A 19,733-nucleotide genomic window follows, 5' to 3' on the forward strand; every position below is an offset into this window, starting at 1 on the left:
GGTGCAGGACCTATTCCCAGTGTGTGGGCCCTATCTAGTCAGCAGACCAGCCCCACACCTCTTATTTGATCCATGCAGCCAAGATGTTGAGCACCATTGGTCTAGACCAGTGGTTTTCAACCTTTTTAAATTTGTGGACCCCTGAAAAATTTGAAATGGTGGTGCAGAGCCCTTTGGAAATTTCCAACAGAGGTGCAGACCCATTTGAAAAGTCTGGGTATTCATTTACTTTTGATGGACCATAGTCATCTTTTGCAGACCTTTTAGACATAGTCTGTGGATTCCCAGGGGTTCACAGACCACAGCTTGAAAACCACTGATCTAGGCCTATGCATTTAGTAAGCTGGATATCAGACCTGGTTTTACCATTAACTTGTAGGACTTGGACAAGTCACTGAAGTCTATATTTTTAAAAAGTCCATCAATTTGCAGCACCTCAGCTTCTGGGTGTCCAACTTGGGATACCCACAAGTTGATTTTCCACAGACATGCACAACAGCTTCAGCCAGCAGTGGGTGCACAGCATTGCTATAAGCATCAGGCTCTAGGCACCTCCAGATGGAATTGGGTATGAGGAACTCTAATGATGGCAGTGTCCCATGACAGCTATGGGCCTCAGTTTCTACACCTGCAAAACGGAGCAAAACCTCTGGACCTTTGTGGAGCCCTTTGAAAACTAGTGTATATGGGCATCATCTACTTTATATATTAACTGTGCAACCCCAATAGAAACATGTAGAACTGGCCCGTCCAGCTGAGCAAGAATCTGTCTGCTAGGACTTCAGCTTGTTTTCAGCTAATTGAGAACCACAGTGCAGGGGAGGATGAGGTCTATCTACATCCCTGGATTGATGTGTGTGATGTTTTCTGGTAGGTGCCCATACAGCTCAAGGAGAGCACATCAGCCCTGACCTGTAGCAACTCTTGTTATTCCTAGCTGAAGGCTCTTCCGAGCAGCAGCTCTCTACAGAGTCAATGTTAACCTTCCATCTTTCAGCTCTGTGTGTGAGGACCAGGGCAGAGAAAGTCTTGCCTATTGGTTAGGCCACTGTGGGAGGGCAGGGGTCAAATCACAGGCTGAGTCAGGGAGCAGGAATCAGAAACTAAGTTACTAGATCCAAAGGGAAATCCAGGGGTAGAGTCCCAGTCACAGGCTGAATCAAGGTTTAGGAACTGATAGGGAGTGCTGAGGTCAAGATGAGCCAGGAGTCAGAACCAAAATCAGGGTAAACCAGGGGTTTCCTTTCTGGAAATCCTAGGGTCACAGCACACTCAGACAGCTGCAAGCATGATATTACCTCAGTCATTTTTTGCTAAGGGACTTATAAGAAAGGCCAGGACCTTTCTCCACAAGTTACTAGCCCATAGGAGTACTCTCTGTATTTCATGTGCAGGCCATGCTACTGCACATGAATCCTAACACAATAGTGCATCAGGGATGCGAGTCCTTTCTGTGTTCATTCTGGTCCCCTTTCCATGGACACTTGGGTGACATCACTCTTCTCCAGCAGTCATGGGCGGAGAGCTAGGTTTACATTGCTTCTAACAAAATAAACTCTACCTGCTCACTCTATCTGGGCACACCAGAGTCGAGCAGTTAGGACTGTATTGAGGCTCTCTGCCTCAGGGGAACTTAAGGGCAGTGCTGCAAAGCTCAGCTCCATTTGGGGGCACTCCTGAATCATCTGCTCTACCTACCTGGTGGCCATTGGTGTGCCCCAGTGGAATCAAGTGGGCAGGACTTACTATTGTTGGTCAGGAGGGAAGCCATATAGACAGGATCCAACATGTGTTTTAATTCTCTCCTCTGCCTTCCCTTGGATCCAAACACGGACTGAAGGGGTAGAAAAACCCAATCGGAGGTAACTGCACAAAAAGCCAATGGCATCGGATGTCAGAGGTATCTTTATTGAACATTTACAGAAATACAGTAGCACTCAGTATACAGGATCTATGCAAATCCTCCAGAATCCGTCCACATTCTCAGCATTCTCCGAAGGATTCCAAGGAGGGTTTTTCCTTTTAATTCTTTGGGGCTTTATCTGGAGACTTGAGGGTTTTTTCTAGTATGAATTCTCTAGAATTCCACTCTCCAGATGTGGTGGTGGGGTTTATATTATTATGGCCTTCAAATTAAATTGAACAAATGCCTATATTAAAGAAGGGAAAAGAGCAAAACATACACAGGGAGGGAGAGAGAGAGAGAGAGAAAGAAAGAGGGCTTAATAGTGGCCTGAACCATCTGATATCTTCTGAATCAGCCCTGTCTTGGTTGTCAGGTTTTTCTCTGCTGCTGGACTCTTTTCTCCCTCTCCCCAGCTTTTGGAAGCATGTGAACTGATTAGAGAGATGCCTGGGAGCTCTGGAGGTCCCCTCTCTCAATAAGGCCATCTACTGGTTTCCATCCCCTGAGCAGCCCACCATTTGAGCTGGTCATATCACTTCACTCGAAGCTTTGGGTTATGGAGGGCACCATGTTCTCTAGATGGTGTTTTCTCCTCCGCTGCTGCGGTTGTTGTCCCTAGCTAGGTCTGTTGGCTCAAGATGCATCAAAGTTCTCTGCTTTGCCCATCATCATCGTTGCATGCTTTTCTTCATCACGAAAAATAAATATTTTCCTGTAAAAATGTAAAAGTAAAACCCTTTTCTACAGAAGTTCACATACCAGCTGGGGTCAGGGAAGGTATGCTCCCTTGGGTTTAGTTATTTATCGGTTTATTTGTATTTTTTGCAATCAAGATGGGTCATTGTTTGTGTCCTTGCTACAGGAAATAACGGCAGACACTTCTGGCACAGAGGCATTTTGGCTGCAAGTGCTGCTGGCCTCGCTCTAATAGTCAGTGAGCGGGTATCGCAGGAAGATGAAGACAAGGATGATGCAGAAGGTGGCGAGTGCTGAGCTGGTGATATTGAAAAGCCGGGCTGTCTTGGCATCTTCAACAGCTCCATTCAGGTCATTGAGAAGTTTCTTATCCCGGACCTGAGACAAAAAGCATTGGGAGATGCATGAAGAAATATAGGCAAGCTAATCAGTTTTCAAGTTCTATTCCTACTGCACTTGCAGGCGGGGAGCATGAATTCTGGCACTAGAATGCCCTCAGGTGTAGATCCTGGCACTATAATGTATTGGGGCATGAAGCCAGGCACTTTAATACACTTGGGTGGGAATCTGAGCATTATAATTGCCCGCCTTAGGGCAATCCTGTTGCATTCAGTATGAATCCTGGCACTAGCGCATGGCTTCATCTGCATCTCAAAGTTCAGGCCACGCTACAGCATATGAATCCTAGCACAATAGTGCATTAGGGATGTAGGCCCTTTCTGTGTTCATTCTGTGAATCCCAGTCTGAACACAGAACACGCATTCTCCCCACTGCTTTCTGAAGCTAGGATGGTGAATTTCAACATAAATACACCGCGGGCTTTGCATCCCACGACTGAAGAGTGGGAAGGCTGGCACTTGCTCGGTTGTGTGGGTGCTTCCTACTGCATTCAGGGGCTGGGAGTGTGAAACCTGGCACTGGATCCTACTGCGGTTAAAGGCTTTGCACAAGCCTACAGCATATTAATAGGCCTGGCTTAATGAACTCCTTTTGCAGGTCTTATGCAGCTTATGTCTCTCAACACTAGACTCGGCACTTTTCAGTTGCTGTGTTATGGTCTGGTGTGTTCATTATTTCAGAGGCTGTAACTTTAAACACATCCATGTTGGGAGTAGGAAGGGCTGGTGAACTTTGAAGACTGGTAATGACCTTGTACATCTATATTGCTAGCTTGTATGTCCCCCACCCCAACGCCATTCAGGCTGACAGTAATTGGTGATGCTGTTCCCCAGGAGCTGTTCAGTAGCCTACAATACGTGGATCTCTTACAGCTTCTGGACGGGGAGTATGAACCCTCAGCACAATTGGCACTAAGTAGGCCCTTGCTAGCAGCCTCAGAAAATATGGTGAGAACTGAACAGGCCCAGACATCTACCCCTGCCCCCAAAAGGGGGGTCCCTCATAGTCAGGGTGAAGGTGTATTAGCGAGGCAGCCTGGGAATGCTGTGAGGGTGTCAGTCCTTGTTGTGTCTGTTCTGTGAACACACTACAAGGCTCTGATGCCTGCTTCTCCTTCCTACTACCCTTACATTTGCTCAACATTAACTCATTTACAGTGTTCCCATCTGGACACTAGATGTCACTGGTGAGCTACTGAAACCCCAGAGCTGGCTCCAGAGCCCTGCCTCGAAAGGCTCAAACACCCCTATCAAGCTGGAGCCTTCTGAAAACATGCCAGGGTTGATTCAAGTCATGCTTTAGTGATTTCCTCTATAGCTCCCGCAGTGCTTACAATGCGACGTTATCCAGAGGGCCTCACTACATGCGGAGTGGCAGCCTATGCCCCCCACCCCTTCCAGGGAATCACTGCGTGATTCCAGTTAGCTGAGCTCCAAGGGCCTAAAGCTCGCTCCAGACCTCAGAGTCATGCCCCATGCACTCCAATATACAGCACCTTCCCCTCTGCCCCCCAGGCAAGGGCATCCCTCTGCCAACCCCCCCTCGCTTTTCATGAATGCTGCATACCGGCCTCCAGAATGGAGTAGTTTGCCCGCTTATGGTTGCACGGGAGAACCTACTGCAACAGGCATCATGCTAGCTTTGCATCCATGCTGGTGAGATTTTTTTTTCTTCCTCTCTTGTCTCCAATAAGTGCTGAATTCTCACATTCCCCTCCTTCCTCTGTTCCCCACTACAGGGTTGGTGCCTCCAGACTCAGCGTGTCTGCTGTCTACACAACCACATTTTCTGAATTGCACAGCACCCAACAGGTTCCATGGAGAACAGCAGCATCTACTATGGGCTGGGCACTCTGAAATTCTGGCTGGTGCTGAGGGCTCCTGCTGTGTAGGCAGGTCAAGCATGGTGCAGCTGGAGCTGGGAAGTGAGCCATGTTCAGAGGGGGACCTGCTGCAATTTCTACGTAAGAATAAAATCAAGAACTCTTCTGTGCAAAGCACTACTGCACGATCATTTGCATGCTGATGCAGAACCTGGGACAGCAGGGTTTTGGACAAAAAGGGTAGGTGGGACTCAAGGCTCAAAACATCATGTAGTGAGCACCCGTGCCTGCTACAGGGTTGGCACATGTCAGTTTGGCAAAGGACTCGACCAGGATTTCCCAAGAATGGCACGGTCCATATCCCACTCCTTGGAATGGAAGTCACTTTAAGGAGGACCATAGGGGAGCTGGAGTCAAAGGAAACCCAAGTGTGCCTATGCCTAGAACAGGTACTCATGCACAAAACACACTTCCCAGTGACACCACCTTCTGCCATTTGACTGCCTTTTCATCTTCCTCCTCCTGGCTTCTGCTCTGCTCCCCATGATCTTCTCCAGCCTCCTCCTCTGCTCCATGCCCCTTCTCTTACCCTTCTTTCCCTATTCATCTTCATCCCATCTTCACGCCACCCCTCCTTTTTGCCTTTTTTTACATTTTCCTTCTTTTCTCCCCTACACCCCTTGTCTCCTGCTTATTCCTTTACTTTCTTCCTTTCTCTTGGGCATGCACTTTGCCCATACTTGCTCTGTGGGAAAAGCCCCTCCAATCAGCCTACTGTGGTGCTAATGTTAAGAGGCACTAAGCCATGTTAGTGCTGTACCAGACCCAAGGCTGCTTCAGGACTTTCACATCCTGCTTCTTGGAGGTGCTGAACATCCCGATCCCCTTCATGTCAATGGGAGCCATGGGTACAGGATACATTTGAAAATGCGGGCATTATCTTGTATCCTGCCAGACCTCCCTGTCAAAATGAGGAGCAACGCAGGGAAGTCAGGTAGCTTAGCACCCTTTTTCTCTTTCCGCCTCTTCTTTTTCCTTTTGACCTCCTCCTCTTCTCTCTGCATGCTGTCCTCCCCTCCCTATTGTTTTGTAGATTAATTTGGTATATCTCATATTCTGCATAGCTTAATACTTTGTGGAGTGTGGCTGGGAATCTGCAGGGCATATAGATGGGGAAGAAGCAGTGACTCCAGTTACTTACTCCTTGAAGAACCAGCTGTAGGGGATGACTGGGTAGACAAGATCATTGATTACAATGAAGCCATGCTGGTCAACACCAGCAGAGGATCAGGGCTGCAGGTCTTGGAGCTCAATTTGAGACTCTGTGATGTTTCTACGACATTTCTGAATATAGCACAGCTGTGTAACAGCATAGGCTGTGCTCTGCCCTTACTCAACCCTCAGCTGATGTCTCTTCCTTAGGGTCTCCCCACTTTCTCCATGGACTGATGTAGCCTTCAGCCCTCATTTTCCCTTCCCCCTTTTCTTTTTCTGGGCTTTCCAAGCAGACATGCAATACTAAGAGCCTTTTCTTCACTGCCTGGCACTGAGCAGAGGCCAGGAGGACAGAAGGCACTGCTGGCAAATTAGTATACACCCTCCCTTGTTGATTTATCTCAGCCCCAAACTGGGCTTCATTCTGTCACATGATTTACTGATGATTTCAGGAGTGAGGAGTTGCTTTGAGGAGGTGCCAGAGTTACTTCTGGCAGCTCCAGCAGCCCTCTGTGCCTGCACTAGATGTGCTTGTGTTACCTGCCTCTTAAATGACTCCACAGATTTAGAGTCTTCCTGAACCAACCAGTGTGATCAGTGCTGGGTTGACAACACTCATGTGTTAAGGTAACTGCAGAAATTGCTGTGCTGGGAATCAGACAAACAAGCATAGTTCCTTTAGATGAGACCAGCAAAGCCCAGGAGGCTGGTGGATCTGAAGCATTGACTATAAAGAGTGAAGTCCTGGGGCACCTGCCTGCCAGAACCACCTGCTCTTAAGGTTTATAATGCAGGTCATGTAATGCAGCATCACTGCAAGTAGTTGGACTGCCCTGAGCTAGTAACGTGCTGTGTAAGCTGCTTCCTTTCTCTGTCCTCCGGATGTAGGAGGTCTGGGTACTTGATGCCTGGACTAGAGAGAGGAAGCATGGCTGAGGGGGGCATGTGGGGATCCCAGGCTGTGTTTAAATCAAACACGTTTCACTGGTTTAATCCAGAACCAGCAGCTAAGCAGAACCTGGTGTCAAGGCTGTCCATTTTGGAAAGATCCCACCACTGCAGCCACCCCCATTCTTGCCTTGGGTCTCTGAAGCCAGGGAGACTGGGCAACTCTGAAGCTCCCCCAGCAGTTGGACCTGATTACGGTGCTGGAATCCCCTTCTCCCCCATGCTATTTTCAGTCTCCTGTTCCTACATCCTGGTTTGCCTTCTTTGAGACCCACTGTATTCACGTCTCATCTGCCACCCTCGCTGAGCCTGTGATCTACATCTACTGACCTTGTGGCTGTCCTTTCTTCCCTCTCTAGCAGGGTGGTGAGGCCCCGTTTTGCCATTTTTGCCCTCTGCAGAAATGATTTAGGTTCTCCTGCCTACCCCAGCTGAGAGTCTGCTACTTCTCACTGAGGTCCTCGTCCAGCCTCCAGTTCTAGACAGTGTCTCACAGCTCAGTCACACTCCTGACCACGTTTTTCTCTCATCTAGTCCTCTGACAGCTACTTACTCCCCTTCACCATAGCTCATTATCCCTTCTTTTGTCTCCAGTCCATTGACTACTCTTTCTTCCCTCTCTTTTTCCCCTTTCTTATCCTCAGTTGCTGCTGACAGGCCTCTGTTTCTACCTTTACTTTCTCCTTCGCTCAGCTTCCATCTTCCCCTTTGCAATGAGCTGCCCCTTCCTCCCATCACCCACCCTGGTTCTTCCCTTCTTTTGCTCCTTCTCCAGTTTCTGCATTGCTGAACAGGCCTGGAGCATCCCTGGGCAGCAGAGATGGCACTTTTCTTCCAGCTCTGCCCTCCTCCTCACTCACAGCACCCACTATTTGTCCCCGATCAGTCTTTGCCCTCTTTGCTGACACTCCGTCTCTTCTGCCTTGAACACTCCCTAAAAGCTCCTCCTTGCTCCTGCCTTTCTCTACCTCCTCCCCAGCCTAGGCTCTTTCCATTTGTGTTCAAACTGCATGCTAGTACACCAAGAACTTTCTTTTGACACCTTTAGCCACTCCCTTGTCCCGCCCCATCTTCTCCTTCTTCACCTGGTTTCTGACCAATTCGTCCCAGTCCCTCAGCCCGTCCTCTCACTCCCCTCCAGTCAAAGCTCGTCTTTTCCCCATTTTGTCTCATTTCTCCTTAGTCCTCCTTTCTGGCTCTCTTCCCTCAGCAGAGGCACTCAATCTACTGACTCTACAGAAGACTGTCTGGTCCACCTTCTGCAAACTCCTATACCAGTGTAGTGCTCCTGTCCACCAACAACGTATCAGCTGAAGACATGAGATGACCCACCTCCTTCTAGCTATTTCAAAGGGGCTCTGTGTTCTGCTGTATCTCCGCATGCCCAACTCTTCTCTTCCTCTTGGCTTCCTCTCCCAGGCCTCCTAAACCCCCTTCAGTGGCTGTTCTGGCCTCTCCTTTGTTCAGGCCTCATCAGCCCTCCCCCTGCAGTCCGTAGGAATCCTTCAGCCTTCTCTCCTTACTCTCATCCTCCTCACTCCTTATTTTCTCACACACTCTGTGGCTTCAGCTCTCCCCTCAGTACAAGTGATTCATTATCATTTATATTGCAGTAGAGTCCGGAGGCTCCAGCCAAGGATCAAGGCTTCAGTGTAGTAGGCACTGTACACAGCTCTAAAAAAGACAGACTTTGCTCACAGGCTGGGTAAGCTTCCTATATCTCTTTTCCCCCAGCCTCTGCTCCTCCTTTGTCCAGCCTCATCTTGCATCTTAAACTCATCCTCTCCTTAAATATCCTGCCACTTGGTTTTCATAGGAGTAGATCTCCTTGCCATTGGATGCACATTTCCTGTCCTGGCCTACTCTATCATTAAGGAAATGCCCATCATTCCTATATCTTTGTCTCACTGCTATTGATCTTCAAGCTCATGTTCACCATCATCACCTTGCAAGCATTAAGGAAAGCTCCTCACAATACCCTGGAAGGCAGAAAAGTAGTTGACCCAAGGGGAACCGACGCACAGAAGCTAAGTGATTTGCCCAGGGCCAGATGGGAAGTCTGGAGCAGAGCAGAGAAACCAAACCCAGATCTGCTGGATTCCAGTCCATTGCCATTCGCAGAAGATAATCCTTTATCAGTGCAGGCTCTCCTCCTCCCTCTTTGCTAATGATAAAGGCATCTTTTGAACTGCATCACTAACCCTTTCACTCCATTAGTATCCTGCCACTGGCTTCCTGTCTCTCAGCTTGTCAACTTCCAACTCCAATAGCTCCCACCAAACTCCTGCTCAATTTGTCCCTACAGACCTCCCAGACTTCTTTTATCATGCCTTCCCTGTGCCGTTTTCTTTCAATTAAACTTTGTATTTTCATTTCCCTTAAACCTGGAGATCCCTCCTTGGCTTGTCTGTTCTGGACCCCACTTTCTTTTCCTCACAACCATCCCTGAAATCTCTCTCTCTGCATCTTCCTCAGCAACCATCTCTTCATGAATGCCAGTGTCTGTTTTTAGGCCTTGTCTCCCTCTGATCCTTAATGGGTCACACAGTAGGGCAGTAAAGTGCCGTTAACTTGCTGTACTGGCTATAGGCTTACTACTAACACTTCTGGTGAGGTGATGTCTAAGATTGCCTAGACTTTTGTATTCGGCCTGCTGCTGGTTATAGTGTATGCCGCATGCATGAGCTGAGAAGACTGTGATTCCATGTCCCCTGCACATTACATACAGTTCTGCTTCTCTAGACATAAAAAAGCTTCCCACGTAGAAGGGGGTGGATTTGATTGCTTCACAAATCAGTTATAAGCCTTCCAGTTCTGGAACACTTCATGTACAGACCCATCTTCTTGGTGACTAACGCGGTCTCATTTGGCTATTTCTGCCATGGTGTTTCTTGGGAGGTGGCTCTCTTCCCTCAACCTGCATTCCCACAAGCAATTGGTTTCCTAAGGGAGCAGCCTGGTGTTTGTCCTTCTTGAATCAGATATCTGCCTAAGAGTTCAAAGCACAGCCACAGACGCTAGAGGTGGTGAAGCCCAACCCTCTCCTACAAGGGCAGCATTCATACACTTATCCTAATTTGCTTACATCTAGTTAAATAACCCAGACAAAGGGTGGGGGGGGACCCAGAGAAGGGAAGTGCCCAAGGTCATATGGGAGGTCAGTGGCAGAGCCAAAACTAGAACCCAGGTTTCTTGATTCCTATTGTCGGGCCCTACTCACTAGGCCAGGTGTCTCAACCTTTTTAGACTTGAAGAACCTCTTCAAGGGCTTAGAGCCCCTCTTGGAAAATGCCAGATTGTAGTTTTCACTAATTTTTTTTACTACTGAGAAATATTAGAGCAATTCTTCTGTTGCAAAGGACTCTAAAAAACCACAACAGGTCAGGGTGTTTTTGACACTGTGGATTCCTACCTGAACTCTCTAGGTTTATCTTGTGAATCGTATTTGTATACCCTAAGGCACCCTTGAAAGGATCTCCTTGAACGGTGCAACAGCACCTTAGTTGAGAATCATTGCTGACTCCCCATGGTTAGATGATAAGAAGGTGCAGAGATGCACGTATTTTTTTGTAGAGGTGAGGCAAAACCTTGAAGCACCTTGTGCTGCCTACGGGGCTTCCTAGGAGGGGAAGCTTTTTAGGAGCCCTGAAAGATATAGTTCAGTGGCTCCCGGGAAAAATGACAGTTGAGGGCAATCTCCCTTTCTGCACCTTTCTCAGACTGGTCTCCCTTAACAAGGAAAGAGGGTCTGAAATCTCTGCCAGAGTGAGTAGTTCACTGATTTCCTTTCCCTTGATATGTAGCAGGTCCTGGATCTACCCATCAACCTGGCAGCAGTGCATACTTTTCTCATAGGCAGAAGTTATGGACTTTGAGACAGAAAATGCGGGGATCTCGTATTCAGGGATCTCAGGTGCTATATAGCTCTGAGAGGTTTGTAGTATTGAATCCTTTTGTGGTGGGATAGAATCACCTGGTGGACATAATACGCAGAAAGCAAAACCCTGGAACACAACACGAAGTTGGAATTCCTTGTTTTCCCCAGGTCCAAATCTTCCATAATAAAATCTGACTGAGAACGCAGCTTCTCTGATCTACTGCCTCTTTATGTAATTGGTTCAGCAAAGGATTTGGCTTTCTCCAGAGGTCTCTTGTGATAGACCTACTGGTGATTGAAGTATGATCTGCTAACAGCAAGTGCTGATGCATCATTTATTAGAGCTTAGAACTGGGAAACAGGGGAGAGGTGGGAAGCGAGCTAAATGACTCATGTGAAAGTCAAGGCCACAACGTTTCTCTGTAGCAAGAGAAAACAATGTACATCTATCTATCCATCCAAAGATAGGAGACGGCATAAGCTGAACTTAATGCTAGCTGGGACTTTAACATTTGTCTGCCTTCATCCCTAATCATATCCGTTACCTGCCTCTAAATACACACTTCTGCTCACTACAAATCCTGCTGCTTCCTTTTCTGAGCAGCTTGAGATGTTAGAACAAATTCTTAGCTGGTGGAAATGAGCAAAACTTAGTAATAGTCAATGAGCAATGCTGATTTATACCAGCTGAGCATCTGGCTTACCAAGGGTTATAAAGAGAGGGTATAAGAAAAGGCAAGATATGCAGCCACAAAGATTACCTGACACACTTGGCTGGTGGACTTGGCCTCTTCAGAACTTTGTACTTTTCTTTGACTGAGAATGTCAGCTCTAGGGTGCTTGAACCTATGTGTTTTCAGGCCACCTACCTCATTTTGGTGCTACAACCTGTGTATATTCACACAACGAGAGCTCTAGCTAACTGCCTATATCTTGAGATGCATAAAGTCATGGGAAGCAGAGAAGTCGGTGTATTATTTTCATGATGGTGCCTGAGGCACGTGAAAAGATAGGCAAGAGAATCAGACATTTTTAAATGTAATGTGAGAGGACCCTAAAGATCCTGATTCAGCAAGGAGTGTAGGCACATACCTAACTTCCTGCACCTGTGTAGTCCTAGTGAAGTCAGTGGGACTGCTCACATGCTCTGCATTAGACAGCTGCTTAAGTACTTTGCTGAACTGGGTCATAAAACAGATTGAGTTTGGCAAATATCTATGATGTCGACTGTGCTTTATCAAAAGCAGTTATTTCAGGTATTTAAAACAAGGATTTTTAATATTTAATTTATGTTAAAATAAGGGTAAAAAACCAAATCTCAGGGTCCCCAGCCTTCAGCATATTGGCAGCCCTCCAAGCAAGAGACCCAGGCAACCCCAGCAAAGAGCTGGGATTCGAAAGACTGGCCTTTTGACTTCAACCACAACCAAGGCCCCAGTTCTGTGCTGAACTCCATATGAGCAGACTGTCAGGTCCCCACAGGGTCTCTTCTAGGTGTAGAGATCCTTGCACAATCAAGGCCTAAACCCATGTTTGTAAATTTTGCTCAGAGTTCATTTCTGGGGAAGGTCTAAGTAGGGAACTTACGTGTTCCCTGTTCCAGGCTCTTCTCACCTTGCAGCAAAGGCTGATTGCATGTAACAGAGATGAAAGCGCGACTGTAAAATTCCACAGGAACTAATAGAGAGGGACACACACACACACAACACCGCCTCCCACCACCCCAAGACAAATTCTTCAGTGGGGATGCAGTTCTTTAAAAATTAAACTCTCCAGGATAAATAAGAATACCAGGAGAATCTCATTTGCTTTCAGGTTCTGTAGGGCTTTTCCAGACAAGCACTTTTGCTGCTTCCAGATATGCCTGATGTGATGCCAGATATGCCTGATATGCCTACACTGCCCCTAGAAGCCTGCCCTGGGAAGTAGTGGTCACCACCTTGCACTGAGGACTGTTTTGTTCTCAGTTTTTTTTCTGTCACAAAATCAAAAGCATGAGAGATAGCAAAGACCTATAGGATCATTTAGTCTGTCCTCTGCTAGAGCACCACTTTTTCCCACAGCTTATTCACTATTGCTTGGTTCAATTTAGAGGTGCGTATGTACGCAGAGAAAGTGATGGGGATTCCCTTACAGGAGACTATTGTGCCACAGTCTGAGAGGCTACTGATTGCACACTCCAAAATACATTGCTGTTTTTTGAGGTTCAGCTTTTCCTTTTTTCCTAGTTCTCATCAGATGAGATCTATGGACCTGTGCCCATGAAAGATGAAGCCCCTTCATCTACCACAGAGGTCAGGATCTGGCCCTGCACTACCACTATACAACATTTGCATGGAGATTTTTCTTCCCCTCCTTGCCAGCTGGCATGTCCTTTTGGTATAAGGGGGAAGCTATTTACAAGACTTGTAAAAAGCAAACAAAACTCTATCTTTTCTTTTGCATCCCTGAAAGGATTGAGTGGTGCTTCTGTAATGCCCGCGGTATTGTTTCTTGTCAGTGAGTTGCGGGTATTGAAATCTCTAGTTTTATTCCTAGCTCTCCAGAAATTAAATCTTTTCTCAACCTATGTGGTTACAACCCATGTGTGTGTGTGTGTGTGTTGGGGGTAAGATTACAGGTTATTAAAGCCCATTCAAATTAATAAATACATTTTTTGTGACGGAAAAAGCCTGTTTCTTGCCATATGCTTTACTGTACTCAAGGGAGTCACCTGTGAGAAGACACCTGTAAGTCATCCTTATCACCTTTTTTTGAGGTTAATGTATGACCTTGGGACAGCCCTGACACTGGGCATGATTGCCACCTGCAGAGCCCTGTACATTCTGTCTTTTATAAACAATGGTGAATTCAGGTTCCCAACATCCCTGCTTGAAGGGAAGACATGAAACCGTTCTCATCCTAAGCCCTGTGGTTGGTGTGCTAGATCACACTGCCTCGACCCTCCAGACAGCCCTGGTCCATACCTGGTTCAGACACATCCTCCTTGTACTCCCGCAGTGTTTGTGATCACTAATGCTGGGTTAACTATTCTGTTTCTATGCTGAATTCCATCTGTAGATTGGCCTTTTGTAAAGGCTCCCTACCCAAGCTCATCAACTTGATTCCTGTCCCCGAAGCCACCCAAGCTACATTCAGGGCCAATCATTTGTACATACTGCGTCTCATTTGTATATACATTCACCTAATTGTTTTTGTTAAAAAGGTAACAAAAGCCCAGATCCTTTCTGGACAGATGATCAGGAAATGCTTGTTGGCCAAGCTCACCAGCAATGAAATCCTGCAGCTCAGCTGGTCTGTTCTCACTCTGCAGCTACAGGGAAAAATTACAGAAGGTTTCATGGACTCAAAGGATCATGTTACCTCATGAAAGGTTACAGCGCTATCAGAGAGAAGTACCAGACTGGGGCAATACTTCTAGGATGATCCAGTAAACCAAGTGCTGCAAGACTAACCCTGGATACCCCTGAAGCAACACAGTCCCACTGGCCCTCTCATAGCTGCCTTTACACACAGTCTCCTGCTTCACTAATGCATCTGTTTCCAGAACCACAGTTCTCGTGTGTGAAGCCTGCTGTGGTTTCCCACCTCTTTAGTTAGCAGAGCTTATTCTTCCAGTCCTGGCAGGTCTCTGAATATGGCCTAATGATTCATGAGGTCAAGGGAGAGGGAGGCCATGAGCTGCTTTCCTTCCTGCTGTTTTATGCAGAAACAAGGGAAAAAGCAAAATGTTTTATGCCTTTCTGGTCCCACCACTGAAGGATGCTGGAGGCAGGGGCTGTGCTCTGAATGACAGAGCATGCAGGGAATAGTGTAGAGGGGCAAAGAAACAGTGCAGAAGTGGCTAGTAGTGTCTTCTGGGTCTCTGAGGCCCTCCAGCTTGCACAGGTACTCTCTCTCCTTAAAGGATCTCTTCTCTTTTGAGATCTTGTTACCCACTTCATGCCATAAAACAGCCTTACTATAGTCCTGATCCAAAGCCCATTGGAATTAAAGGAAGCATACCCACTGAAATCAAAGGGTACTTAAAAGGATGAAAACTTCCTTTTCCAGTACTAAGCCAGAGGCTTAAATAATGTAAATCAGCAATGCTCTATCACAGTCAATGGAACTACTGTGATTTATACAAGCTGTGGATCTGACCCATAGTCTTTAGCTAAACTGCCTTACCCAGTGCCTCAGGATGCTGGTGTGATATTGAAGGAAGCGATTTTAGGGTGGTGAACACAGGACTGCAAGCCAGAAATTCCCTGATTCTGTTCCCAGCTCTCCTATGAGTTTCCTGAATGATCATTGGCAGGTTTCTAAATGCTACCCCCTCACCATGCCTCAGCACGTCTATCTGCAAAATGGGGATCAGACTCTTTTCCCTCAGGAAAGTCACAAGGCTAAATCATTTGCAAAAGTGCTAGGAGAATATGAATGTGCTTGTTGTTATGATACGCAGCAACTGGTCTGCATTTTGGATTCCCCCGCACCCTGAGAACATCTCCTCTGACAATGGGTATTTTCCCCTCTGCACCCCTCGAGATGCTGTGGGATTCTGGCTGGCTGGTGACCGGGTTATTTTTCCTTCCGCTGAAATATTCAGCTCTTCTCGTGCTTGCCATGACAGGGTACCCAAGTGCACCAAAAGAGAAAGAATTATAAATTTCTCCAGTCACAACAAAAGCTGACTCAGACCCATCAGAGATCCCTCCTGATCTTTCAGCCTGGCTTTGGCTTCTTCTACAAAGCCCATCACCAAAGTATCCAGGTGCCTTTGTGTTCAACAGCCTCATCTCACAGAATTGGATTTACATCAAAATCACAAGGCAAAATACCTGTGTCAATCACAAAGCAATGTTCCCAAACCCATTATCTCCCGCTGACAGCACGTATTACTGGAACGGGACCCGATCCCTGCCTGTGTAAATCAATATCGCTTCACTGATTTCAACAGCACAATGCCATTTTACACCAGATATGGCACAGTGTGTTTCCCCTCAAGGCAGCCCCAGAGCTTAGCTTAGTAGGAGTGGTACTTACTTTCAGAGAATAGGCCAAGGCGATGAAGCCGAGACAGCAGAAGTTGAGGTATACGAAGTTGAAGATGGACCAGAGATAGTAATCGTTCACTTCGGTGGTGTCTGGGTAAATCTCAATCACTGTGGTGGGGTTCGTCATTGTCTTCTTCTCCACCAAGTGCTTGCACTGGACCGCTGGCCGCAGGCTGTCCCCTTTGCAGCTCTTGTTCTCCATAAGGTAAACAGCAGAAGAAGGAGACAGGACAGGCGAAGCTGCCTGTATGGCAGGGGGCTTGGAAATGCAAGTGAAACACCCCTGGTGGGGGATGTTCGTGGGTCTCTGGGTCCAAAACGCCCCCTCAAAGGGACATGGAGGGCCCAAGGGGGGTTCTTGTGTTTTCTCCGTGGTGGCTGCCGTGAATTCACAAAACTGTATCCTGGCAAAGTGAAATTTTCTGTGACAGATGGAGGTGGGGGGAGGGGTGGCAAGCGATGGGGATGGAAAAAGGGAAGGGGATTTGGGAGAAGGGATGGAAAAAGGGAGACAGAAGGGGCCAACAGAGGGAGAAACCAGAGAAGGGGGACAGAGGAGAGAGTGAGAAGAAGGGAAAGGGAGTAGGTAGAGAAGAGGGAGGATGGCAGAAAGGAAAGGGGAGGAGAGAATACTATTTACACTCATGTACCACAAAGGAGCTTTCTCCTGCACACTGAGCAGTCTTTAATGCATGCAGCAGCTTAACAGTTCCCCGTCTCCATGCAGCTGGGTGTCCCAGCTCCTGCAGTATGCTCTCCCTCCCTCCCTCCTCCTCCCACCCCATCCCTCCACACACACACACACACACACGCGCGCGCGCACACCAGCCCTACTAGAGTTCAGTAAAACACTGGGAAAGGGCAAGGAGCTTTAAACATCCATCACCCTCTTCCTTTCTCTCTCTCCCTCAATCTCTCTCATTCCCATGCTCCTGTGTTATTGCCAAAGTCCTTTGCTGTAGCACCCAGCAAGAACATATGGGTCTGTTTCCTCACTTGGCACTGCACACACACACACACACGCATGCACGCACACGTACATGTACAGATACACACAGATATGCATAACCTGTGTGCCCCTGTCCGCCCCCCCTGCCCCACCCCAAGACAACCCCAGCTGAAATGGAGGAAGGAGGCTGATTTTAGTATTTGGAAGAAAAAAAGAAACAAACAAACAAAAGAAGGGGAAAGAGAAAAGGAATGAAACACTTCTGAAGAAGCATGTGTGCGTGTTTATATGCATGGGGAGGGGTAGGAAGGGAAGGAGAATGAAGAGAGATCCCAAACAGATGCTGTGCCAAGGGTACCCTCCCCCACCCCCTCGTCCAACCCTTCCCGTCTGCCTGTCCATCTGTCCACCAGGGCCTTCCTGCTCCCTGTCCCATTCTGGGATCAAAGCTGGTTGCTGGGGGCAGGTGGAGCGGCTGTCCATCTCTACGGAGGAGCCTGCCTAGCAGCTGCGGCAGAACAGCCCCGGCTCCTCTCTCTCTCTCTCTCTCTCTCTCTCTGGGTTTTATTTTGCTGAGTCCTCATCTCTGTGGGATTCCTGATGTAATTGAATTTCCCATTTTCTTTTACCTGTCAGCAGCTTCTCCCGTTCGGACAACGCTGTGGTCAGAAAGGAGGAGGAAGAGAGGCTGAGAACAGGGGATGGTGAAGGGGATGCGAGAAGAGGCTGTCTCCTTCTCTCCCCCCCCCATTAGCTGTGTAATTAGAGAAACGGTCTGCCTCTAGCCACCCGCACGTCTGTCCATCCGTCTCCTCGGGAAGCAGAGAGAGAGATACTCACAAGGAGGAATGCAGAGACTTGCTGCATATCTGTCTCCGCACTGTCTCCAGCTCTTCTTTCTTAATAACTGGAGTTGGTAGAGGAGGGAAGGGAGAGCACGCGCGCGCGCGTGTGTGAGTGTGAGGAGGGGGGAAGAGGTCAACTGCCCCCCTTCCCGAAACACACAGTACAAGGTGCACATGCTCATTATAGCCTTTGGGCAGCACAGCTCTACTTTACTTCAGCTGCCGATGCCCTTTCCTCGTGCCCTCCTGGCCTCCTGCCGCATATGTGAGTGCAACCTTCTGGTTCAAATGTCTTAGTACCTACCTGCTGGAAAGCACATCTCCCAGGCACACAGCTCCATGGAGTGGGCATAGGCGGTGGTGGGTTACAGGCTCTTGATCAGAGGATCGGCTCGGAAACATAGCAGCAGCAGCAGCCACAGATGTATTTACATTGGGATCTATGCAGCCTTAACTGTGGAGTTGCCGCGGAGGCCTGGATGCTATAAATTGAAAATAAAAATACCATAAAGTGTTGGCTGATTCCCCTGCCAGTCTAAATACAAGCAGGATGAGAATAATAGAGCAGTGGTATTCAGCGAGGAGTGCAGGGCTGTGAGGAGGAAAATGGTGTTTGCGCTCTGGTCAGGGGGAATGGATAGAAATTAGACAGTTCTGCGTGCGAGCAGAGAGAGAATCAAAACAGCAGAGGTATGCCCAGGCCAGCAGGAACTGGAAGTACACAAGGAGTACCTTGTGTTGCTGAGATGGGGGATGTAGGGATGTCACTAAGGATAAAAAGAGCTTGGGAGCACTGGGATCTGGGTCTCATTTCCCTCAGCCCTGGGTATTGGCATGGATTTGACAAAATGGTTCCCACCTCCAGTTGCCACTTGTCACAAATGTTATGCCAAGACAGCAAGGATATCTATCAGATGTTGGTACAACTGCATAGCCAAAGGAATTGTGTGTCAGCTAGTGACTTTCAGCTCATCCCAGAGGGCATAGCCATAGTGGTGGTGGTTGAGGTCTTCTTACGTCACTCTGCAATTAATGGATTTAGATCTGGTGCAGATGGGCTTGGAGTAGGGTGCCTGTGCCCATGCTGGGAGGCTGCTCTGACACACTGTGTCTGCTGGAGTGTGCTAACTGGTGCACTCCAGCCAGCCTCCACGTCTCATGTATCAGCATCCCCATGCTTTGAAAATGGTGGCAGGGCACTTTAACTAAAGTTTGTTCAAATCAAACCATAGAACCATAGACATCAGATCAGAAGGGAACTTGTAGATCTTCAAGGCCGAGCTCCTGCCTGGGTGGAAGAAAAGACTGGACTCAAATGAGTCCAGCCAGGTAGGCATCAAGCCTCCTCTTAAAGACCCCCAGGGTACGAGCCAGCACCACTTCCCTAGGAAGTTGGTTCCAGATCCTAGCCGCCCTAACTGTGAAGTAGTTCTTATGGATGTCTAATCTAAACCTACTCTCCAACAACTTGTGGCCATTATTCCTTGTTATGCCAGGGGGTGCAAGGGGAAACAAGGTCTCTCCCAAACCCTTCTGGTCCCCCCTAGTGAGTTTACAGACAGTCACAGGTCCCCCCTCAACCTTCCCTTGTGAAAGCTGAACAGGTTCAGGTCCCGCAGTCTTTCATTGCAGGGTCTGCCCTGTTGTCCCCGGATCATGCGGGTGGCCCTCCTCTGGACCCTCTCCATGTTGTCCACATCCCTCCTGAAGTGGGGCGCCCAGAACTGGACGCAGTACTCCAGCTGTGGCCTGACCAGCGTCGCACAGTGGGGGAGGATCACCTTCTTGTCCCTGCTAGAGATGCACCTGTGGATGCACGACAAGGTCCGGTTAGCCCTGCCAACCGTGACCTCGTCTTGTCAGCCCATGTTCATCTTGGAGTCAATAATGACTCCAAGATCCCTTTCTGCCTCCGTGCTCTCAAGAAGGGCGTTTCCCATCTTATAAGTGTGCTGCTGGTTTCTACTGCCCAAGTGCAGCACCCTGCACTTGTCAGTATTGAAACACGTCCCGGTTTTGCCAGCCCACCTCTGTAA

At 48.1% G+C, this 19,733-nt stretch overlaps 1 protein-coding gene across 2 annotated transcripts; it reads right to left on the minus strand.

The window, feature by feature from the left end:
* Positions 1–1,901: 1,901 nt before the first annotated feature.
* Positions 1,902–17,625, minus strand: IFITM10 (interferon induced transmembrane protein 10). 2 transcript variants are annotated; one of them, XM_090034925.1, is made up of 3 exons: positions 17,482–17,625; positions 15,893–16,325; positions 1,902–2,980 (listed from the first exon to the last, which is right to left on the minus strand). In XM_090034925.1, exons 1-3 carry the CDS (start codon positions 17,601–17,603, stop codon positions 2,831–2,833), a joined length of 705 nt encoding a protein of 234 aa, XP_089891051.1. In that variant the 5' UTR covers positions 17,604–17,625; the 3' UTR covers positions 1,902–2,830. The 2 variants fall into 2 exon arrangements, with proteins under 2 accessions (XP_089891051.1, XP_089891050.1); XM_090034924.1 differs by lacking the exon at positions 17,482–17,625 and having other exon boundaries at positions 15,893–16,600.
* Positions 17,626–19,733: the final 2,108 nt, after the last annotated feature.

This window comes from Crocodylus siamensis, chromosome 2 (genome assembly GCF_052110815.1).
Source record: "Crocodylus siamensis isolate JL-2025a chromosome 2, ASM5211081v1, whole genome shotgun sequence".
In the NCBI taxonomy this organism is placed as follows: Eukaryota; Metazoa; Chordata; order Crocodylia; family Crocodylidae; genus Crocodylus; species Crocodylus siamensis.